General features: G+C 51.9%; 1 protein-coding gene across 4 annotated transcripts in view; it reads left to right on the plus strand.

Annotated features, from left to right (window-relative positions):
* Positions 1–204: 204 nt before the first annotated feature.
* LOC147017179 (vitrin-like) overlaps positions 205–25,337 on the plus strand; it is a 63,617-nt gene continuing 38,484 nt past the window's right edge. The window contains exons 1-7 of one of the 4 annotated variants that reach the window (XM_085846628.1): positions 205–389; positions 915–962; positions 3,355–3,508; positions 3,643–3,779; positions 3,941–3,994; positions 4,116–4,172; positions 6,197–6,295. In XM_085846628.1, the coding sequence (XP_085702754.1) occupies positions 332–389; positions 915–962; positions 3,355–3,508; positions 3,643–3,779; positions 3,941–3,994; positions 4,116–4,172; positions 6,197–6,295 (607 nt within the window). In that variant the 5' untranslated portion in view covers positions 205–331. The remainder of the gene's footprint in view (positions 390–914; positions 963–3,354; positions 3,509–3,642; positions 3,780–3,940; positions 3,995–4,115; positions 4,173–6,196; positions 6,296–25,337) is intronic. The other 3 variants (XM_085846629.1, XM_085846631.1, XM_085846630.1) reach the window with 3 other exon arrangements.

The following is a 25,337-nucleotide window of genomic DNA, read 5'->3' on the forward strand; positions in this document are numbered from 1 at the left end:
TGATAAAATGGTAAAAAGTTTTAAGATCCAAACAATCAGAACCAAATATGGCAAGATGAGCCCAGGGACAACATTTGGAGTTGAACAGACGAATTTTCCGCAGCATAATGAGGGTGCCAACTGTCCACCTTGTCATTCATGGAAAATAAATGATGAAGAGGCGGAGCATCATGAGGGGAGGGACGACGTGAGGGCTGCCCGAGGTGACGACGCATTCCAGACGAGTGAGCGCGTCCGACGGGGTTTCCGACTGGACAACCTGCTCGAGTTAGACGGTGAGCGCACGCACCATAGGCCGTCGACCCTGCATGGGCTACGAGGGGTCAAAGAGATGTGTCTCTGTGGAGGACATTCGGACCTGCTGTTGCTGCTTCTTCTGCTCACAGCAGGTGAGCTTTGTCTGACCGTTGCTCCAGATGGGGTCCAGTTTGTAAGGATAGTAGGTAGACCTGAGACGGTTGAACAAATTGATGTCTGCATGTTCTCTCTCGGTGTTTCTGGACGTGGTGATGACATGAAGTTCTTTAAAAATAATGCACACTTTATTAGAGCAATGTTTCAAGTGGGGTTGGCTTATTTGGTGTTCCCATCCGAGCACATCATTCATGATGCTGGAATCCTCGGTTCAAATCCCACCTACAGGTATGTCCAAGCTCCTCCATGAACCATATACATTGTTATATATATATATACATATATATATATATATATATATATATATATATATATATATATATATATATATATATAATGAGGCAGCACAGAAGTAATGGATTAACATTTAAAGTTCCTTCATAGTAATGTTCATTCCAATAATAATATATCATTTGATTTTTGGAACCAAATGCTTCTTGCTTTTATAAAATCACTTCTTCGAGATTCTTGTGCTTGGTTGTTTGTGTTTCCTTTAACAGCGTTTCCACCCGGAGGATGGAGCGAGTTTGGCTGGAGGGATAAGAAAGGTAACTCCAGAGAGTGGTACAGGGTTAGGGAGAGATGATGTGGGAGTGAGGGGGTTAGGGAAAGACGAGGTAGGAGGGAGAGGGTTAGAGATAGACAGGGGAGGCAAGGTAAGGATGATACTGGGCGATTTGCCTTGCCAGCGGTCGTCCGGACAGGAGTTTGTAATTTCTTCAGGGTGCCGTAGGTAACTTCATCTAAGACACTGTGGGATCTTTAACGTCTACCAGCTAATGTTAGGAGATCAGACACCCGGCTTAAGGTCCATCTGGGGGACGTGATGCAACACCTGCCTACGGAGCACCAATCTGACGGTTTATTGTCCATTCCGGAACCGCACCCACACCACACAGCTCAAAGATAGATGGGCTACCTCAGAACCGTCCTGTCAGACTTTCCAATATATAAGCAAATACAGTTAGAATATTTATTACTTCCCAATACTGTACAGGTAATTGTGTGATGAAAAACAAAAAAAGAAAAAAAAAAACAGGTAAGGCAGGTAGAAATCCACAGCAGACGTCAAAATCCCCTGCTCTGTCCCAAATGTGACCCCAATTCAAGAGCAGTCCTTTATTTGTAAAATGTAAACCTGCATTCCTCCTGTTGGGAGACTTGTTATAACAAGCTGGAGCCCGCATGCACGCAGCACAGCATGTGAATTGCACGAGACTCACACACGTCGTCCTCCAGGGCTGCCAACCCCCTTTTGAGCTATCCCGTACGATTCAATTCCCAATCCCTGACTACGGACCCCTCCCGCGCCCACCCAGTCCTCCCGAGCCCACACAGTCCTCCCGAAGCGACGATAAGCCAGTCGCCTTTGCCTCGAGATGGCACAGATCACACTGTACTTAGGTACCCTTGGCCAAATTTGATAATTTCTACCCTGGCCGAGGATTGTTTTGGAAGCATCGTGCGTTGGAGTAGCGACATTACACTCCATGTAGATTCTCATTTGTGGAATGTAGACACCACCCCAAAACCCATCGAGGGGAAGGGGGACAATATGGCATCGCCGAACAGCTTGGTTACGCTCAATCGACTGGTGGAAAGGCAACTTACGGCAAATATTCTGTAACAAACGACTCATAAAATTCATGCGAACGGACACGGATTCCTTGCTTTCGTATGCGGACCAGGTGAGCTTTTGTTCCAGGAACATATGTTCGACCCCAGTTTCAAACACGTCGTTGGTCAGACCAAACGTGGACTCGAACAGAAACTTAATTAGCAGGAATCGAGAAACACAAGTTAATAAATATGGTTTGAAGATCGGAAAGAAAAAAAAAATCAACCATACTCTCCTTGTAGAGGCAACACGATGGAACTTGAGGATAACGAGAAGCTACTGCTGGGAGGATAACATGGAGATATGCACACTCACCTGAGCTGTCGAGCCTGGGTTCCAATTCCAAATCAGGTATAAACAGTCACACCAAGGTGTGCACCTCTATAGGATGGATGTTAAAACTCTGTGCACTACCTGATAGCATTTGTTGGACATTAACAGATCCCATGGTGTCCAATGCAAGAGGACACGAGTTATCATTGGCACAACTTCCTCAATGATGATGCAACTTGCGGGATGAATTCGGAATCGAATCCCAGTCCAATCTGCATTTGCTCACAACTACTCAACCACAAACAGAGCTTTGAGTCTTAATCAAACTGATTTTTTTTCTTTTTCTGAGCACTGCCTGTTCAAAGGTTATGGAGGTAAACACGAATGGATGAGTAAGGCCAGGTGAGGAGTTTTACTTTGATGAGTCTTGAACTGTCAACAATTCTTGAGGAAATGATGATCCGTCAACAGCTTTGATGAACAGGCCACATCGTTCCAATGTCAGACTCTCACATGTCAAGGACAGCAAACTCAAGGAGGACAAAGGAAGACGTACAAAGAAACTTTGAAGGCAAATATGAAGAAGTGTGACATTGATGTCGACGACTGGGAGATCGTTGCTCGAGATCGCCCGAGATGGAGAAAAATGCTGCATGAGAGGTCCTTCCACTTTGAAGCATCGTGCAGACAAGCAAAAGAGGACAATAGGCGATGGAGGAAAGACCGCCAACATCGCCAACCACTCACCATTGCACCTGAAAACACCTGTCCTGATTGCACTAGGGTACGTGGTTCAAGAGTTGGCCTCATCAGTCCCTTGCAAACTCACAAATAAAAATTATCTTCCAGAAGACTATCTTACTCGCAAACCAGCGAATGCCGATGACGACACCATTTATAGCTGGGTCGACATTCAAACCCAGGCGAGACAGCTCGGAGGAGAGTTAGCCGAAGTGTTGGGAATACTGTACATGAGCTGTCTTCCTTACAAAGAGAATGTCTGCATCAAAGAAAAGCGTCAAGGCTCTCTGTTATGCATGTGGTTCCAGTACGCAATGTGGAGTGCGAGACGACGGGGTACGAGATCATTGGGGACGACTTCTTGGTGCTCTGCCCCGGCCAATGCCTTCGACAGCAGCCACTCATATGGGGGTCTGGAGTTTACGCGTCCATTTCGAGCGTGTGTGGAGCTGCCATCCACAGGTTCGCTGGAGGAGATGTTGAGGGCACAATATGGTGCTGCACACATCAGAACAGGAAATTGGAGTAAAACACATCATACTGCACCAGTACATGGTTATAAATATTCACCTGTTTGAGGCCTGTGTCTCCAACAGTGGTGTCCTCAGTAACTCCAAAGGTGGGATGGTGCGTGTGAGCAAGAAAGCTGGAATGCAAGGCTATGTATCCAAGTTCGCCAATGGCCTTCGATCCATCTCTCTACCCAAATGGAGTCGATCTTTTGTATTTCCAGGTGAGTAGATGTTTTTTTTTTTTGTAATAAACTAGATACACAGTACGTTGCGGCCCTGCGTTCATCTCCCATTCCTTTATTTATCTGTTGTGGTTTTATTATCCGTTATTGATGTAAATATTTCTGGTTTACTCAACATCTCTTGAACCTTTGTACTCAAGAGGCTGCACGCTCCATGGCCCAGTCATCACAACAGTGGGAACAAGAGAGTCTTGGTAAGATTGATGTCATCAAAGTATCACTCCACATTAGCTGCAAACTTTTTAAGGTATACTCCAGGCTGAGGAATCCCATGATCCTATTAAGCCACTTCCCTTTTTGGGTGTTGCTCTTTAGTGTCCATCGACGACAAAGTGGATGGAAGAAGATTGAGCTTTGAAGCTTACAGAAAAGGTAAAGCTCTTACATATTACATAAAAAAGTGGATTTATCTCCCCCTTTCCTGCACCTTCCACCCATCCAAACCTCCTCCATCCACAATAATCTCCCTTACCTGTGTGCTCTTCACCCTTCCTAAAAATGTAATTTTATCAATTCACCTCCACACCTTTTGTCTATGTGATGCGTTAATATAATGGTTACCAACTGGTGTTCTTCGTTCGTACGCAGCACAAAGCTGCCGGGTGGCATCAATGGCCGAGGGCGCAAGTGTGCCCCTGATGCAATCACCGAACACTGCTCTCTGCTGGTTAGGGCAAAAAAAATTTGGAATTTGGCCATTGTGCCGGTGACAACTCACGAAGCACACCACGGGATCTTTAACGTCCACCAATGAATGCTGGCAGACAAGAATTCCGTTTAATATCCATCCGAGGGAGAGGCACACACATTGATGAATCCCCTGCCTGTGAAACACCAGGATGACAGTTTATAGCTGGGTCGGGATTCAAACCCAGGCTAGACAGCTTCGAGATGAGTGCGTGTACCTCTAGTCTAGGTCATCGTGTCAGCTCACTGACTAGTGACGTAAAAGGAAAAGTGTAACGGTCACCTCCCAAGCTGTCACACTGATGACTCATGGTGAATATAGCTAATTACCAGGGACTTTCAGCCAGCTATCCAAGTGCTTGTGTATTTATGAATGACCATCAGCTTTAGGCCCATTAATGCCAAATTATTTCCAGGGTTGACCATCCGTTGAACATCAATTTCTGTTTATCACCTCCAGAGCCACGATGCAGCTCTGACTCAGAATTCATCAAAAGAAAGAAAGAAAAATTTGATGTTAACATTGATACAATTGATAATCCGCATGGAACACACACACACACACTCATCATCATCATCATGCACAAACATTTTGGAATATTTTATAAAAATGAGAACATGTCATTCATGTCAAAACAACTACAATACAAATTTGTTTAATTACTTGTTCACAATCTATTGAAACCTGTCTTCGCTTTTTGAAAAAATGACGTCACAGTTTTTTTGGGGATACACAGTCTGGGCTCGTGGAAGAGCTAGTACTCGGACACCGAATGGATCAGGACACAGCAAGACAAAAAAAGAACTGTTGAGAGAAAGGAAAAACACCAACAGCAGAGTAGAAGGGCAAGATAGAGGGACATTCGGACAAACAATGGGTGTGCGGAGGAATGAAGGGCAGGAGAGGATTCATGGGGTGGACAAGATGGACATAGAAGGAAACTCTCAGGAGGGAAAACTGGAAGTTAGGAAGGAGAAGGGAATTGGATGGGATCGGGTGGAGATTAACGGGGGAAGAAAAGATCATGTTTTTGGATTGGTGACGATTTGAGATGGTGGTGAACAGCAGTCTTGAAGACCCAGAGGGAGGTATGAGATTGAAGAGGTGTCCTTAATAAATGGTTTACTATTACAAGTGAAGTTGATGTAATAATAAAGTACGTGGGGGCACATCATCGATTACAAAAATGCACTTTTGGCCCAAAATTTATCAGAGTTAAATTTCCGACATTATCAATAAACAATTAAGTTGTTCGTGAATGCATATTTTCTCAAGGATTCAATTCTGAGTTCAGCCTGCTGGTTGCATCATTTGCTGTGAGTGTTGCTGTGCCACTGATGCAATGCCATCTGTAGATTCAGGCAGCAATATGTATAAGGTGCTGGCAATAGCTCGCCGACTCTTTGTGAACTACATGATGGGATCTTAAGGTCCACCAACGAATGCCAGCAGACGAGACGCACACTTTAATGTCCATCTGAGGGACAGCACACACACACATGTATGAATCACGCTGTCTGTGAAACACCAGGATGATAGTCTGCAGCTCGATCGAGACTCGAACCCAGGTGACACAGCTCAGAGGCAAGTGTGCACATCTCCACCTCGAGGTTATCTTGCCAGCCCTCACCGAACAATACATATAGTATTCATCTGGGAATGATCATGCATATTGCCTAAACTACTCTCTCTCTCTCCATCTTTGCAGGATTTTTATCATCCGAGGCAGAGGCAAAACCCGCGGCAAAGGACATCTCATCTCCAAAAGGCCCAAATCCTTTCCAGCAGTACATTGGGAGAAACTTGGGTTTGTGATTGAAGTTATCACATTGCTTCATGATGCAATAAGACAAGAATTTTCAGTATATTGTTGCGGATTCGTGCCCGCCGGCGTGCTGACGGCCACGGAACTCGAATCGCGGCACGTCGCCCACCGGACGGACAATCCAGTCGTGACCCTCTCGGACTAACGCCGGGAACCAGTCACGGGTGGACCTTTCGGTCTCACCGCGATCGTGCCAATCGGCCCCCGCGTGGGATAGGGTTGCTCGCCAAATTCGACCTACCTAAGTACCCACACGGAGGGTAGACCGGGCGATCGCACCTCGCCGCAGGTCGACTTCGGACACGGGCCACTTAAGCGACCCGTTCCGTACTATCGGGATAACCGAGCGGTGTTATTCGTCGGCCTCGACGGTTCGATTAATTATCGGGCGTCTTAGCCCACGACCAACCCTTTACGTGAAGCAAGATGGAGATTCAATGAAAGAAATGACGAAGCGAAGCGGGAAAACAGTTCAACAATAAGCACATTTATTTCGCGATGAACGGAAAGCACACATATACAATTCCACCAAAAGCACATGTAAAAGAAGAAGACAATGCAATATTACACAAAAAGCAAATGCAACAATGCAGATCTATCCGACTACCGGGCACACGGCAACACTTATACAATTTTACTTCACAGACGGCGCCGACAACACACATTCCCAAAGCAAAAGAAAAGAGAACCACCCTCCAGGATGAGGGGGTAGGCGGGCCTGGGGCCGAGACCGTGTCGGGCCTACCCGTCTGATGATGAGACGCGGAGCGGCGGTGGTGCCTCAACTCCGCGGGCCTCGCGGACAGTGTCTGGTAGGGGGTGGGAAGGGGGCCCCCTTTGTCGCACTATCTCAGCGCGGGGGGAAACAGGAGGGAGTTGCTGATGCTCGGGGAAAGGAGGATATAACCCTGTCTCGGGTCCCGCGGCGAGCGTCTCCTCCTCCACCTCGGTCGCGTTGCTGGCCTCTCCCTCTCCCGCTCCCGGCACCGACGTGAGCACCCCCTCGTCCGCCTTCGCCGCCGTCACCTCTCCACAGCTCCGTCCTCTTCACTCCGACTAGTACCACTTCTTTCCAGCTCCACCGACGACTCTCTTGAATTCCGCACACTCCACTCAACTCAACTTCCAACTGAACTCTTACTCAACTTCCAACTGAACTGAACTCGACTGACGAACGCAGTCGTTTTTATAAGCCCCGTGGCTTCGCTCTTTTACCCTTGACCCTCTGCCTCCGACCCTTCACCTCTCTTGCTGGCCCCCCATTGGCCCGAGGAAAAGTGGGCGTGAATGCTTTTTGATCCATGAATTTGCATATAGCGACCGCCCTCCAACGCCCTGGAGGCGGGGCCAAATCGCCCCTCGCTCACCGATTGGACGGAACAAAAGTGGGCGTGAGTCGTTTTTGATCCGTTTTTCTGCGGAAAGTCCGCGATGTTTTTGAACACGCTGCTCGGTGCGCGCCCCGCACGAGTCCAGCATCGGTGCCCACGAGTGTCGCGAGATGACGGTGATGCGATGGTGGCGAGTTGTGACGGTAAAGGTCGTGGCAGTTGTGGTGAAGCGGCGTTGTGGTTGGTGGTTCTTGTTGTGATGGCTGTTGAGACGTGGTTGGTGGTGGTAATAATGGCGGCTGGTCCAAAATAAAGATAGTAAAAGAAAAACGGCTATCCTGAAGAGTCGCAGCCCTCATGAATGACATTTATTCCCTCTAGACAACGGGTTTGGGCCTAACTACTCATATACTTACAGAGATATCTCACCTAAGGGACCTGAATGGTGGTTTGCGAATTTGGTCAACCACAACACGACCCCCTCCCCTTTTTACAGACTCGTCCCGAGTCGTCAAATTTTCGTGTGCCATCATGTGTAGTTTTCCCCTAGTACATTTTACCTACGGATCCCTGAGTGCGACATTTATGGTATTCGTGTCCCCAAAATAAATAACCTAAGGGCTGAGTAACTACCGAAACAAACTCACTCACACGGACGACTTAAATAAAATTGCCGGCGCTAAGACAAACATGCCGGGGGCGCACTCATATTTACAGTACATCTTAACCTTAACTTACAAATTTTACACTAAACCATGGCCCAGGATCAATGAACTCTGCAAAAAGAAAGCAGTTAGCAGGGAGCCCGGCTGCTCACATGCAGTCTCTGGCTCAAACAATGCAGGTGACAGGGAACGTGGCCGGCTGCTCACACGCAGTCCAAGGCCTTCCCTTTTGAACTGAACGCAGTGAACCACAACGGTGCATGGGCTGCACAACGTAGTCTCCGTGCCAGCTCAAGTGGCACACGCAATGAGCACAACGGATGGATGGATGGACACAAACACGGTGCACGGGCCGCCACTGCAGGCCCGTGTTGTAGCTGCCAACAGGGCAGTTCTCGCAGCTTGCAAACTGTTGCCTTGCGGATCCTGGCGCACATGGAAATGAACAGGGGGGGGGGGCAAAGCAAAAATTGAACGGGGCTGGTGAACAGGGGCAGTGGGCATGGCATGGCAAAGGTGATCAGGCAAACACAGCCCACAGAAGAAGGCCGCTGCAGGCAAACACAGCCAGCAGATGAACTGGCCGGCACAGGCCTTGAAGAAAAACAGCCAGCCGGCAGATGAAGTGGGCCGGCACAGGCCTCGCAGCAAAACAACAGCTGCCGATGAAGTTGGCCAGCCTTTGCCGTTCCGTGGAGGTTGGTGGAGGGAGTGCGGTGGTGCTGGCCACTTGGAAGGCGGGCTCGGACCTACCTACCTGTCTCCCTCCCAACCTATCGCCTTTGCCTGTCACTGTACATACCCACTCCCTTAATTTGTCAAACCCCAATTTAGCCCCAACTTATTTTTTTGTTGTTTTTATTTTTACTTCCCCACTATAAATCGTCCCCTAACCCCCTTTATCGTCCTTGTTCGGCTAACCTATCCTGTCACCGAGCCTACTCCCAACCCCTACATTCCCTTCCCGGAGGGGAATAAGGGAGAGCTAGCGTCCTGTGTCGAGGCCCAACGAAGCCTCAGAATGGCCTCCCCAGAGTTCAGCGATCTATAACACAAAGTGGGTCCAGCAGCCCACAACGAGAGCGAGGGGATGGATGGTGCGGAGGGGTACACTTCCTAATCTACCCTATCCATTTAACTGTTAAACTACCCCGGGGCTTTCAACAAGCGCCTCTCGCTTAAACTATTGGTTCTATCAACCCAGATTCCCGTCACCTGTGTTGGTGTCCTCACAATTTCGGGCCTCGCCCCCCAATTTTCTCTCCGTGCCCTCACACGGTCTCATGGCTGGGACACGTGGCTCCCTTTGGCAGGCACGACCCTCTGCCGAATCTCCCGCTATGGCACCCCCGGGCACTACACTGCCTCCGAGCCTACCAGCTCCCTCAACACCGGGGAGTGCCCCCCATGGCACCTCCCCTGAAACGCACACGTGGCAGGCTGGCTTCCCAGGCCCCTTTCCGAGGGTCACCCGTGCCCACAACACTGCCCACGCGGCTAATGGCGCCCCGGGCCCCCGCACCAAGCAGGCGCACCCGTGCCCACTACGCTATCCCGGCCCCCCATGGGCCCTTGGCCTACCACGGCTGACTAGCCTGGTGCCCGGGGTACCCACTCAGCGATACTCACTTTTCGCAGCCACGCTCCCAGCCCGTCAACAGGGCTCCTGCACCCCTCCAAATGGGTTTCGAGCCAACATTCCCACCAACAGCAAAACGACCTCCATTTTTGTTAATTTGACTAACCCAGCTAACTCACGCTACACTGACCCCGGGGGTCCCTTGGGCGGGAGTCACTGCTCCCCCCAATCACTCATCGCACCATGCATTCCCCATTCGCTCCACTCACACAGACCTGCTGGCCTCACTCACTCACCAAGCACATGCTTCCACTTCACTCACCAACTCTTCAACACACTCACCGCTGAATTCTGCCATCCTTCTATCTGCATCCCCTAACTAACTCGTGCTCCCACGTCGTCCCTTATACTATAGCACGTTCCATTTAACCTACGTAGCTAAGCTACGTCCCCTCTACACATTCACAAGTCTGTCTCTGTCTCAAAATAATCCCATTTTATTTCCCAACCGAAAGCTCACTAAATCCCTCTACTTAATCCATTCCACGGACTCCATGAGGACTTACCCCTGCCCCATGAAGTCGGTCTAACTAAGCTAACCCTTCCCCCTAACTAGTTTCCATCCTGTGCCCTGGCTAAGGGGGTCTTCCACCCCTTGCCCAGGAATCCTGTGCACCCGAAAGTGAGGCTTGTTTTTTTTTTGTTTTTTTTTTCATGCGCAGCACCAGCGCGGCAACTCGCGCACTTTGCACCTGCCCGTGACGTCATGCAGCTGCACGTGTTCCTCGTCCCTCCTTGGACGGTACCATCCGGCAGGGATACCCCTCCTGCCGGATTCCAACCCCACGTGCAGCCATGACGTCACCGTGCGCATAAAAAAAAAACAAGCCCCACGTCTCGAGGGGTTCCCCACGCGAACACATGTGCTTTGCCCGTTGGAGCTTAACACACACGATCGCGTGGAGAACCCGTCCGGTCCAAATCCGTTTACCTGCCTGAACTTTGTCCGTCCGCGGGATCGGCAAATCCACCGCGTGCGTTTCCGGACCGGGACTTCACTCTCGCAAGCGAGCACGTGGGGGTCTCGTGCGTTGCACAGCACGGACCTCGTGCTCACTGCTGGGTGAACCCGGCACGGTCCCCGAAACAACTACAGCCGCTACTCGGCTTTCTTTCTTCACATGTCTCCGTCGTCGCCTCCCTTCCACACACGCACTCCCGCGTGTTACGACGCTAACACACCTCACCATTACATTCACACCGGGAGACGCGGCTGCGTGCTCCCGCATGCCAACCGACATCTCCCTCACATACCGCTCTCTCACACACACGGTCTCCCTTGCATAAACCATACCACTCACACGTGGTGCTCCATTCACTCGCGGCCTTCCACACAGCCGTTCACTCAAGCATGCGGGGGCACTCACCCGCGGTGCCTCATCCACACACCGTGCCCCACTCATACACGCGGGGGCACTCAACCGCGGTGCCTCATCCACACTGGCCGTTTCATCCACACACACGGCCTCTTCCACACACGGTGCCTCATCCACACACGGCGTGCTGGGAAGCACGTACTCTGGCACCATCGCCACCACACCACTCACACACGGGGACGCACTCACGCCTTGCACCACACACACAGGGACAACTACACTGGGGATTTGTGTCCCCACAAGGGTCTCCGGGACCTCTATACCCCCCCAAGCTCTCCGTGCACCTGTCCACAGCACTCCTCCCCTCGACCTCGCAAAGCACGACCGAACTCACCTGGTCGTGACTCGCCTCAAGGGGGCATACTCCCTCCCCTCGTTCCTGGAGGAGGCTATCCCGCTGCTCGCACCGGGTCCCTACTGTGGTGTAGCCATGCCACGGGGAGGGGCATGATGATGATGCATGATGGGCGTGATGGTGGAGGAGTGGCCGTGGGGTTCGGCGAGGGATATGAGGTGTGCACGCCGTCTGAGGTGTCGTAGTAATACTGGAGTCGGCCGGCTCGTGAGTGTACCGCGTACGGAATAAAGGAGAGCCGCGGGCACGGTACGCCCTGGCTCGCACTCGTGCAACACAGCCCGGCTCGACTGTTCCTCCGCTTCGTGTCTGCCTGCTAAGCATCTCCCAATTCAGTACAGTACAGTTGGCGAACGAGGATCTTCGAATCGACGTGTGTAAGGGCGGCAAATGACCCGTGCGGTTCCAGTCTACGGAGCCAAAGGTCTCGCCGGCGCGAACATGGCAAAGGGTCGGTGCATGGCAAACGTACGCGTGCCCGCCTTCGTCGGAATCTACTTCGGCCACGTCGAGTGGGCAGCGTTCGTTCATTTGGTTCATTTTCTTGTTCGTTTTGTCGAGGATACGCGTTTCGGCTCGAACGCGGCGTTGGACGTCGCGCAAGCTCTGGAGAATATCCGAGGTCTCGATGGTCGGGACACAGCAGATGGTCTAGGGGTCATCGCGATGGGCCAGGCACGCACGGCCATGCGCACGGTCTGCGGCGCGGGTCGTGGGCGAGCGTGGCAATGCAATCACTCGGACGGCGGTCTGGGCTCTCGAGGTCGTCTACGGTGTGTGGGCCGAGGGTCATCGCCCATTGTTACGGTCATAGATGGCGGTGTGCGAGGCGATCCTTCCGTCCCGCGTCGAACCCTGCTTGCGATTGATCCGGAAATGACAAGATCAGTGGCAGGGGGGGGGGAAGTGAGCGAGGCACGGATCGGGTGTCGAGTTGAGTCCACTCGTGCTGGCCGCGCATCGCATTCGGCTGTGCCGTGCAAATTCACGGCAGAGGAGCATCCGGCACGGTTCAGAGATCATTTTATTTCTGGTCTGCGAGCAGCCATTGACATTGTCTGCGAGCAGCCATTGACCGACATCACATTCGACTCGGCGATCGTGACTGTTTCATCTGTCGAGCAGACACCGGTGACCGCGCAAGTCCGCGCGATGGCTCAAGTGCCGCAGGGTGCTCGCACGCCTAGCGGTGCGGGACGAGAGCGCGCACCGCAGCACGGTCGCACCGGGAGCGAAGGGGCACCGCAGCACGGTCGCACCGGGAGCGAAGGGGCACCGCAGCACGGTCGCACCGGGAGCGAAGGGGCACCGCAGCAGGACCCCAGTGACCTGGAGATCAGCCTGCAGCCGGGGCATGATGATGCCGGCGAGCCGGAGCAGGAGCCGGGCTCGGCGAGCCGGACCCTTTTGGGTCGGAACGGGTTCCGGTTCGTGCCTCCAGATGTGCCAGTGCTCTCTTCGAGACCTTCGTCGAATACCGAGGGCGAGGCGCTGGCGGCGGGGGACGCGTCGATGCAGCGGGAGCCACCGTTCGTTGCTGCCTGCGGCGATGATGTGCGCTCCAGGAGCGGTGAGAGACATATCAGCTCTCGCGATGAGTTCCCGCGCTTCGTTCGCGATGAGTTCCCGCGCTTCGTTCGCGATGAGTTCCCGCGCTTCGTTCGCGATGAGTTCCCGCGCTTCGGCAGGGTTCGTGAGGCAATGCGCATCGGTGTGGTTCAGGCAGCTTCAACAGGTGGCGGTGGGCCCGTGGCGTTAAAGGGAGTCGCGAGTCGCAGCATCAAGTCGACAACCAAGAAGCGGACTCGTGATGTGGGTTGTGGGTTGTTGTTCATGGCATATGTGTTTTTCCTTGCTCTAGTGATGCAGTTTAACGTTGTTGAAATAAATGCCAGCAGTTCTCATGTAAAAGTGGATGTGGCGGAGATCAGTCAATGGGAGTTGGATTATGGTCAATGTGATGTGGGGGCGAATAAAGAAGGTTTGTTAGCCTCCAGTTGCTCCAGGCCGCAGGTAATTGCTTTGTCATGTGCTGGGATTTTATCAAAAAAGCGCGCTGTACGGAAAAATGAATTTGCGATGCTTCGAATGTTATTCGTAATGATTTATAACGAGCCTATGATTGCAGTGTGGTTTAAGTGGAGTTGCTCCCGTCTAGCGGCCGTGTGGGTCTCGGAGATCGACTCGGAACCAAGACTGGTGCCCTGGTCTGCGTTACCTCCACCTCTGATTGCGAGCGCAACTCGCTGTGTTCGCTCAAGGCCGTTTGGACGGGCGCTGGCGTCTCGATTGATGGTGGTGCGTGAGTTGTTTTGGCGCATTAAATGCATGCAGCCAGCAGCGCTGTTCAGCGCCCCCGGCCAAGGTCTAAGGCTGGCGCCACGGCTTCCAGATAGCGGGCTGCCGGCCTCAGGATGTTCATCTACGTCGGGTCTGCCTGGGGGGGAGTGGGCCGGAGGCGTTTGATGGGGCCGGAGGAGGTTAGCTCGAGAGGTCGTTACGACCTTGGCGAGGGTCATGTCAGCATGGGCCACCTGGGGGGGGGCGTTTTTGCTGCATAATGCCGCTGTGCTTCTCATTTTGCTGCTTCATATCGGTAACGCGGTCAGACCTGACCTTTGCTGCTCCACTCGCTCGCATCGACACATTATATGATGTGGTGTGCTATTTTCATTTTATTTCCATGATTATTATACGAAGTCCTTCGTGTTCTGCATGCTTCTTATAATACTGATCATTTAATAATCATACTTTTAGGAGGGAGGAGTGTGGTGTAGCCATGCCACGGGGAGGGGCATGATGATGATGCATGATGGGCGTGATGGTGGAGGAGTGGTCGTGGGGTTCGGCGAGGGATATGAGGTGTGCACGCCGTCTGAGGTGTCGTAGTAATACTGGAGTCGGCCGGCTCGTGAGTGTACCGCGTACGGAATAAAGGAGAGCCGCGGGCACAGTACGCCCTGGCTCGCACTCGTGCAACACAGCCCGGCTCGACTGTTCCTCCGCTTCGTGTCTGCCTGCTAAGCATCTCCCATTCCAGTATAGTACACCTACCCAGTCCGCCAGCTCACCCCCATTTTCCTCCACTACCTCCATGTGTGTGTGTGCGTCACTTACCCCGTCTTCATCGTGTAGTCTTCCCTCTATCGTTCCCATCTCCCGTGTCTCTGCCAACTCAGTCACCTCTTCACCCTTTACCTCCCTTGTCTCAACTATTATTTCCCTTGTCGTCACCTCGTGTCTCGTCTCACACGTTTTGGTCTCCCCATTTAATTTTTCCCTTTCGGTCACAGTCACGACCCTCGCCCAACACGCCCCCCGAATTATTTTTTCACCCGCCTCCACCGCGGGCCTGTCAGCCGTTGCACCCCCACCAAGCTCATTCGCTCCCACACTTGGAGTTGCCATTTTTATCTCCCTGGTCACGGCCTTCATGCCCGCCTGCAGGCATCGGCCCATGTTCTGCGTCTCACTCCGCAGCTTTTTCGTTTCTTCCTTCATTTGCTTGCTCATGCTTTTTATTTCGTTTATAAATTCATTTGCGTTTGTATCCATCCTCGTTTTCGCTTCGTCCATTTGCTTGTTCATGTCTTTCATTTCGTTTATAATTTCATTTGCGTTTGTATCCATCTTTTCGATCAGTTCCGCATTCATTTTTGCCAGCATGGTGAATAGCTGGGCCATGTCGGGTGCGCTTGAGTGAGCCGTTTCGGCAGGGGTTGGGGAAGGGTTTTGGTGGAGAGGGGGAGGGGAGGTGTCTGAAATGAGAGCGAGAGATGAACCTTCAGAGTTTAGGCTTTATTCCATTTGATTGGAGCCGCTTCTGTGGGCACACCAGGAAATACAGGTTCAGCTAGGAGTACATAAGCAGTAACGTATACATGTGCAGTTAATCATTGCAGACAATCCGCGTAAGCACGGAGTTCGATATAATCTCCATTCTCACCAGTCAATGAGCACCTTCAGTTAACGAGCATCAAGTGAACAGCCGATGTCAATAGCAATGCCCCGGGGACAATCACTCGTGCTGCAGAGACCTCCCCTTATACGCGAGACGCACAACATGTGATCCCGCGTCATGTCCCTCAATTCACGACAATTCACCACATTCTCCCCACCTTTAAAATGTAACTAGGGGCCCATCTTACACACCATGATTGCTTTAGCACTATAGGAGTATACATTTCAAGCAACGCGGACTAATAGATCTACAGAAGCATACATGCCAAGCAGTGATTATTTTGAGTTGTAGGAGCATGGAAATGAGCATCGATATATGATATAATGGGCATATAGGAGCATGAGCAGCGAGAATGCCGATAATCCCCTTTACAGATTGAGTCGTCGAGGGGCCTTATTCGTCGACCTCTCCGGGAGTAAACGGCAGTTTCACTTGAGGGAGACTCCCGATCCTCTTGGTGAGCCTCGACTTGTGCCGGGGATGACTCCTCGATCGCTCTCGGGTGGAACGCGGCAGCCCCGTCGCCTGGCGGAGTTCCTGGGGGGGAAATGTCAGAAGGAGGAGTGCCAGAAGGTGGTGTACCGGCGGGAGGAGTACCTGAGGGAGCCAGATGGCGAACCGACACAGTGGTCTCCCTGCCATCCGGGAGCCTGACATGAGCATACTCTGGATTAGTGTCAATGAGTTTGACCCCCTCCACCAGCGGTTCATACTTGCTTTGTCGTACCGGGCGTTTCATGAACACTGTACCGGGGTGGGTCAGCCAGTTGGGCACCGTTTGACCGTCAACATAACGTCGTTGGTGAGTAAACATACGTTCGTGAGGAGTGGCATTTGTGGACGTGCAGAGCAAAGAGCGTATGGAATTCAGAGCGTCGGGAAGAGTAACCTCCCATCGCTCGGGGCCCAGTCCTCTCGATTTCAGCGCCAGAGTTACGGCTTTCCAAATAACTCCATTATACCGTTCCACCTGCCCGTTTCCCTGTGGGTTGTAACCCGTCGTTCGACTAGTTGCTATGCCGTGCTCTAATAGGAATTGTTTTAGCCCGGCCGACATGAAACACGGCCCTCTGTCTGAATGTATGTACGAAGGTCTCCCAAACATAGCGAAGAGGTCAGACAGACATTTTACGACAGTGCCCGAGGTCATATCCGAGCACGGAAACGCGAAAGGGAACCTTGAATATTCATCAACAACGGTGAATATGTATCTGTTGTCTGTTTCGGTCGGCAGGGGCCCTTTGAAGTCGATGTTTAGTCTCTCGAAGGGGGAAGTGGCCTTGATCAGTCTGCCAGAAGCCGTGCCATAGAATCTGGGTTTTAGTTCAGCACAAACAGGGCATGAAGCATTCATTTGTTTAATATCTTCGACAGAATAGGGATGATTTTGTCTGCGTACGAAATGTGCCATCCTGGTTACCCCTGGGTGGCACAGAGACACATGGAGGTCTTGCAAAGCCTGACTGATTGTTGCCGAACTGTAGACCCGGGAGAAGGTATCTGCAGCAGGGTTTTCTTTCCCGGGCCGGTAAACAATGTCGTATCTGTAGCAAGCTAGGTCTATCCGCCATCTCATAATTTTTTCATTCTTAATTTTTCCGTTATTTTTCCCATCAAACATGAATGCCACGGATCGTTGGACCGTAACGAGCGTGAAGTGGTTTCCCAGTAAATAATGTCTCCATTTCCGCAGCGCTTCAACGATGGCGTACGCTTCCTTCTCTATCGCTGAGTGTCTCTGCTCCCTTCTAGAGAGAGTTCTCGAGAAGAACGCGACCGGCCGCCCAGACTGATTAAGTGTAGCAGCTATGGCGTGATTTGAAGCGTCGGTCTCCACCACGAAGGGCACCGAGCTGTCGATCGATAAAACCACGGACTTACTGATATCATCCTTGAGATTGTGGAAAGCTCTTACAACAGCGGCATCTGGTGGAAAGTTTTTGCAATGCACTAGGGGATGTATTTTCTCGGAGTATTGCGAAATCCATCTCGCATAGTAAGCGAACATCCCGATCACCCGGCGCATTGTTTGCAAGTCCTGAGGTGGTGGAAGCTCACGGAGCGGGCGCAATCGCTCAGGATCAGGCTTAATTGTGCCGTCGGCTATTGTGTAGCCGAGAAGGTCAATTGACCTTGCCGAGAATACGCATTTCTCGTAGTTGAGAGTCAGATTATATTTTCTAGCAATGCTCAAGAATCTGTCCAGATTCCTATCATGTTCCCTCTGATCCCTACCGCACACTGTGACATTATCCACGTAAACAAAAGTGTCTTTGAGGTTTTCATCTGAGATGATGTCGTCCATAACCCGTTGGAAGCAAGCTACTCCATTCGTGACACCGAATGGTATCCTTCTGAACTGGTAGAGGCGCCGCCCTGCCTGGAATGCAGTGTAAGGTTTGTCTTCCTCTCGGATGGGAATTTGATGATAGGCGCTTCGCAAGTCGATGGTACTGAATACCTTATAATTGGCCACGCGTTCGACCATCTCATCTATGCGCGGCAGGGGGTAGGCGTCGAGTTGGGTGAAGCGATTGACCGTTTGGGAATAATCGACAACCATTCGTTTCTTATGGTTCTGACTGCTGGTTACTAACACCTGTGCGCGCCATGGCGAATCGCTCGGTTCTATAATTCCCTCCTCCAGTAATCGCTTGGTTTCCGAAGTGATGAAATTCATGTCAGCAGTGGTATATCGCCGCGATTTGATCGCTATCGGTTTGCAGACCGGCGACAAGTTAGCGAACAGCTGGGGGGACGTCACCTCCGCGGTGGTCAACGCATTTAAAATTAGACGAGGCTTGCTTCCTCCTAAGGGTATTTCGACGCTCGTGTGCTGCTTGAGGACATTATGACCCAGAATTACGTCTGCGCACAAATCACGAAGCACCAGTACCTTTACATCCCGATGCGTGTACCCTTTTACGTCCAATTCAACATTGCAGTACCCTCGTACGCGGGATTGTAGTGAGGTGGCGGCCATGCATACCGTATTGTCAGTCGGGTGGATTACCCATTTCCTGCCCTTCACTAGCGAGCTGTTGACGAAACTTTCAGAGCTACCGGTATCAATCAGTGCCTCAGCCATATGCCCGTTAATTCGTACGTTGATGATAGCCTTGGATAGATTCCCCGGGAGGCTGCAGTCAATTTATTTTGCGAGTAGAGAGCCGCAGAAGTGGGTTTATTTCTCCTTAGAGTAGATTTACATACCCTGGCATAATGCCCTTTCTTGTCGCAATTCATGCATGTGGCATCTCTGGCGGGACATTTTTGACGAGGATGCCTTTTGTACCCACAAAAGAAGCATTTACCAACCGGAGCAGTTGCTGAGGAGTTTGACGAGGTCTGGGTATCCGGCTCCTCGGGTGTTTCTCCATCCCCTATGTCTGGCTGTGTCTGTGCCAGTGGGGTTCCTTGGGTTCCCATCGTAGCAGCGTTCATGAGCAGCATCGGTGTCCCAAATGACTCAGATTGCTGCTGAGCCGTATCCATCGCTCGAGCCTGATCGACTACCTTGTCAAGAGTGGGTGGCGCTTTCTCTAGTAAGCGTTGCCGTATGTGGGCTGATCTGAGTCCTTGGATGAATGCCTCCCGTGTCGCTTCCTTTCGGTGTTCCTCGGCGCTTACCGCCCGGAATTCAAATCCCCCTGCCGTCTTTTCCCAGCTGATTCAGAGCTTGCAGGAACTGATCGATTGTCTCCCCGGCTGCTTGCTTGCGTGTGTTGAGAAGATGTCGTATGTATACCTCGTTCTTGGGCTTCACGTAGAGCGCTTGCAGCACCTCGATCGCTGCTTCGTAAGTGTCGCACCCCGAGAAGAGCCTGTACACGCTGGGCGAGACATGATTCACGAGAGCGGCAAATTTGTCAGCTCCCTCCGCGATGATGGTCAGATAGTGTGAGAAGGAACAGAACCAATGTGACCATTTCATTTCTGCGTCAGTCGCGTTCGGGTCTGCGTCGAACCTCTCTGGTTTGTAGATCTTGTCCATCTTTGGTTGAGAGAGCCGAGAAAATCAAATGGAATAAATTGAAATGAGAGCGAGAGATGAACCTTCAGAGTTTAGGCTTTATTCCATTTGATTGGAGCCGCTTCTGTGGGCACACCGGGGAATACAGGTTCAGCTAGGAGTACATAAGCAGTAACGTATACATGTGCAGTTAATCATTACAGACAATCCGCGTAAGCACGGAGTTCGATATAATCTCCATTCTCACCAGTCAATGAGCACCTTCAGTTAACGAGCATCAAGTGAACAGCCGATGTCAATAGCAATGCCCCGGGGACAATCACTCGTGCCGCAGAGACCTCCCCTTATACGCGAGACGCACAACATGTGATCCCGCGTCATGTCCCTCAATTCACGACAATTCACCACAGTGTCATACACCGCGGCCGCTGCCGCACCTATTTCGGGCTCTGGGTTCAGTTGGGCGAGTTCGTTTTCCTGTACAACCAACATTTCCTGCACGGGGATTTCATCCTGAGCCATGGATTCTACACATTCTACATCCATTTCTAATACCCCCGGCTCCCGCTCGCCTTGAGACGCCATCTTGCTTCTCTTAAAGGGTTAATTTAGCTCGCTCGTAATTTGGAGGGAATCGGGGGTCGCTCCTCTCACCCCTGGACCGATTCCCGTGAATTTAATTGGAGACAGGAGAGCCCGTTTTCCCGTTCTCCGTTACCAGTGCCGTGAGGAGGGCGATGGGTTTGTATCGCACGACCTGACACCAGTGTTGCGGATTCGCGCCCGCCGGCGTGCTGATGGCCACGTAACTCGAATCGCAGCACGTCGCCCACCGGACGGACAATCCAGTCGTGACCCTCTCGGACTAACGCCGGGAACCAGTCACGGGTGGACCTTTCGGTCTCACCGCGATCGTGCCAATCGGCCCCCGCGTGGGATAGGGTTGCTCGCCAAATTCGACCTACCTAAGTACCCACACGGAGGGTAGACCGGGCGATCACACCTCGCCGCAGGTCGACTTCGGACACGGGCCACTTAAGCGACCCGTTCCGTACTATCGGGATAACCGAGCGGTGTTATTCGTCGGCCTCGACGGTTCGATTAATTATCGGGCGTCTTAGCCCACGACCAACCCTTTACGTGAAGCAAGATGGGGATTCAATGAAAGAAATGACGAAGCGAAGCGGGAAAACAGTTCAACAATAAGCACATTTATTTCGCGATGAACGGAAAGCACACATATACAATTCCACCAAAAGCACATGTAAAAGAAGAAGACAATGCAATATTACACAAAAAGCAAATGCAACAATGCAGATCTATCCGACTACCGGGCACACGGCAACACTTACACAATTTTACTTCACAGACGGCGCCGACAACACACATTCCCAAAGCAAAAGAAAAGAGAACCACCCTCCAGGATGAGGGGGTAGGCGGGCCTGGGGCCGAGACCGTGTCGGGCCTACCCGTCTGATGATGAGACGCGGAGCGGCGGTGGTGCCTCAACTCCGCGGGCCTCGCGGACAGTGTCTGGTAGGGGGTGGGAAGGGGGCCCCCTTTGTCGCAATATCTCAGCGCGGGGGGAAACAGGAGGGGGTTGCTGATGCTCGGGGAAAGGAGGATATAACCCTGTCTCGGGTCCCGCGGCGAGCGTCTCCTCCTCCACCTCGGTCGCGTTGCTGGCCTCTCCCTGTGCCGCTCCCGGCACCGACGCGAGCACCCCCTCGTCCGCCTTCGCCGCCGTCACCTCTCCACAGCTCCGTCCTCTTCACTCCGACTAGTACCACTTCTTTCCAGCTCCACCGACGACTCTCTTGAATTCCGCACACTCCACTCAACTCAACTTCCAACTGAACTCTTACTCAACTTCCAACTGAACTGAACTCGACTGACGAACGCAGTCGTTTTTATAAGCCCCCTGGCTTCGCTCTTTTACCCTTGACCCTCTGCCTCCGACCCTTCACCTCTCTTGCTGGCCCCCCATTGGCCCGAGGAAAAGTGGGCGTGAATGCTTTTTGATCCATGAATTTGCATATAGCGACCGCCCTCCAACGCCCTGGAGGCGGGGCCAAATTGCCCCTCGCTCACCGATTGGACGGAACAAAAGTGGGCGTGAGTCATTTTTGATCCGTTTTTCTGCGGAAAGTCCGTGATGTTTTTGAACACGCTGCTCGGTGCGCGCCCCGCACGAGTCCAGCATCGGTGCCCACGAGTGGCGCGAGATGACGGTGATGCGATGGTGGCGAGTTGTGACGGTAAAGGTCGTGGCAGTTGTGGTGAAGCAGAGTTGTGGTTGGTGGTTGTTGTGTGATGGCTGTTGAGACGTGGTTGGTGGTGGTAATAATGGCGGCTGGTCCAAAATAAAGATAGTAAAAGAAAAACGGCTATCCTGAAGAGTCGCAGCCCTCATGAATGACATTTATTCCCTCTAGACAACGGGTTTGGGCCTAACTACACATATACTTACCGAGATATCTCACCTAAGGGACCTGAATGGTGGTTTGCGAATTTGGTCAACCACAACAATATATATATATGTGTGTGTGTGTGTGTGTGTGTGTGTGTGTACAATCTGATCATATTGTTGCGGATCCGGGGTGGCGGGAATCTGACCCGGTCCCTGGTGCCACCCTCGCCACCACCATCTCCGGGAGTCTATAATGCCGGCCGGCTCGGCACAGGCCTCGGGTCACGCGTCTTTAATCTCGATACCAACGTAATCCTGTACCTTACCAGTTGGGGGGATAGAACCCCTAGTTACAGACTGGCTTTGTCAGTGACCGAGCAGAGTCTACCAGTCTGTAACCATTTTGGTCTTGCCTGCCAATCAAACGGATCGTTCCTCGACGCGACACGCATTAATCCATAGCGGCAACTTCATTAGGATTAACCAGATTTATTGGGGAACATCGGGGATCACAACACAAGCAATAAACACTACAATGGTTATACTAACTATCACTAACCCGTTCTTACCAAGGGAACCACGGTCTAAAGGTTTCGAGGGGATTCTACGAAATATGCCTTTTACAACACGTTCAAACAAACAGCATGCATGCAGGACAAGACAGAGTACTTGGTGATGGCTCACGGACGAGAGGACCGTGTCCAAAAGCACGAATATCGCTCGAAACAAGCGGTGGTGTCCACGGGTTCAAACTCCCGCTCGAATGTGCTGTGCGGCAAGATGGCGGCGCGGTGTTCTCCCTCCTTCAGTCACCGCGCGCACTGACCTCGCGTAGGGTCGAAGATGGGCCTCAGCTGATCTCTCTCACGGTCCAGCACACAAATCCCGGCCTGGCCTGTTCTCAATACGAGGCCCAAGTCGAGGTCCGAGTTCCACAGGCGGATCGGCAAACGTGACGCGCCGTTGGTGAGTAAGGAGCGTCCAAAGGTCCGGCGTCTCCTCTCCGGCCTTCCCGCCTCAAAGCCCGACTCTTCGTCCCCTCAGTGCCTCTCTCGGTCGAATCATCGACGTGCAGGTCGGGTTATCGTCTCTCCCGGCAGACCCAACACGGTGCCTCCTTCGTTCACTCGCCTCGAGACACGAGCACTCCTCCCAACCGCCTGCAGTTTTCAAACCGCCAAAACTGAACCTGTCCACCAGGTCCCTTTTTTCCTCTCTCCTCGAAACACGAGCACACTTCGAGCGCCACTATTTCCACATACTCATCTTTTGTTTGTCCTTTCTCTCGCTTCTCTCGGCGACTCTCTGACCAAAGGCTCCGCCCCTTCGCGTCACTTCCTCTCCAGGCCACTCCCCTCCCGCTCGTACAGGAGAGGAAGAAGAATCATCTCTTGTTTCTCTCCTTTCACCACCGTATGAACATAAAAACACAGCCTTCTACACCTCCCGACACACATATCGTCCCTTACACCACACAACCTATCAAAACAGGCATTTAATGGGGGATCTGAGCTAATCCTACATTTAGTAGTCCCATTAAGGGCCTTTTCCGTAACACTATCACCATTTATTAGCCCCCAAAAAGGGGGCTTCTGGATTTGGTCTCAATTTTTGTGTCCCTGCATGCATGCGTGTGTCCGCAATCATATCTCGGACATGTATCGATCGATTTTATTGATGCTTAGCAAAAACACAACATATTGTTGTACATTTCCGCCCGCCGGCGTGTGAACGACTGCGTCTAACCAATAGCGGTCGCTTCGCCGACCGAACGGACAATCCAGTGGCGGCTTTCCGGATCAACGCCGGAAACCAGCCACGGGTGTGTTTTTAACCACACCACAACCTTGTCCGCACTCTACCCGCGCTACAGGGTCCGATCGCCAAATCTTCGATTTACCTAATTATTCGCACAGGTAGGTTACCGAGAGATTGTACCTCAACGGGACCGCTTGGAAACGAGCCGCTTCAGCAGCTCGCTTCCTTTTGGGCTAACCGAGCGGGGTATTATCGCGCAGTCCCATTGTACCCGATCACTTTACCGGCTATTTAAAAACCAACTATATTCCGAGTGCAAGATGGCAGCTCAATTAAGGGAAGATGACGCAACGAACAGGTTTACGTTCACACAAGGACATTTATTATAATAAAGCACGTATGCAATTAAACAAGGCAAAACACGTATGCAATTATACAAGCAAAACACGTATGCAATTATACAAGCAAAACACGTATGCAATTATACAAGCAAAACACGTATGCAATTAAACAAGGCAAAACACGTATGCAATTATACAAGCAACAAAAGGACAACAAAAGAACTACGACCGTCCATACGAAATGCAATGCAAACATTTACAGCACACAAAGCACTTAACAATTTCCTACTTATTAGACGGGCCCCCGGACACACGTACGCATGCACGCACGCACACACACACACACACACACACACACACACACACACACACACACACACACACACACACACACACACACACACACCCAAGAAATGGTGGCAGAGGCCTTTAATAACAAGCTCCAGCTCGGAGGACAGGTGAGCTGAAACCCAGAACCTATCTCGAACCTCTCCACCTCGTGTGGTCTTCAAGTTGTTCGGACCCGGGCTCCAGCGAGAGCGAGCTGGATCCAATCGCGTGAGCCGCGATCCTTCCCGAGCTCCCGCGAATCCTCCCGCACTTCTCAACACGTGCTGGTGAGACGAGGCGTCGATCCTTCCCGTTGATGCGCCGCTTCCTCGAGGAACCACATCCAAGAAGAGGTCGATGAGTCGCACCAAGCCAGGAACCAAAATGGAGAACAAAGAGCTCCACGAACCAAGAAGAAGAAGCCACCTTCCACAACTCGAGCCGAGCGACCGGCTCAACTCTCTTCCAAACAAAGCAGCTCAAAGCAAAAAGCTCTCCCGAGCCAAACAGAAGCCAAAGGCCCACTGAATCACCAAAGCAAAAAGCCTCCTCCCGAGCCAGGCCACAGCCGAAGCTCATTGAGCCAGCCGGAGCAAAAACTTCTGAAGGCTTCAACCCTAACGCAAGCCAAACAGGACCCGACGGTCTGCTGAACGACTACTCTCTGCTGAAGCAAAAAGCTTACTACTCAAAATCAAAGAAAGGATCTCGTCCTTATCCTTCTCCGCCCCCTCCCCCATGCCCGGCGTGACTCATGCCCTCGTGATCCACCCCCCCCCGCTCAACCACGGGTGTGAGTGAGTTGTTGACATCATGAATCACGGGACGGCAGGGTTCTTCTTCCTCTTTGCCGAAGAGAGGGGAGGGACGTCTCCATTGATTAAT

The sequence above is a fragment of the Eptatretus burgeri genome, chromosome 11, assembly GCF_056783735.1.
Source record: "Eptatretus burgeri isolate ZD-2024b chromosome 11, Ebu_testis_v1, whole genome shotgun sequence".
Lineage (NCBI taxonomy): Eukaryota > Metazoa > Chordata > Myxini > Myxiniformes > Myxinidae > Eptatretus > Eptatretus burgeri.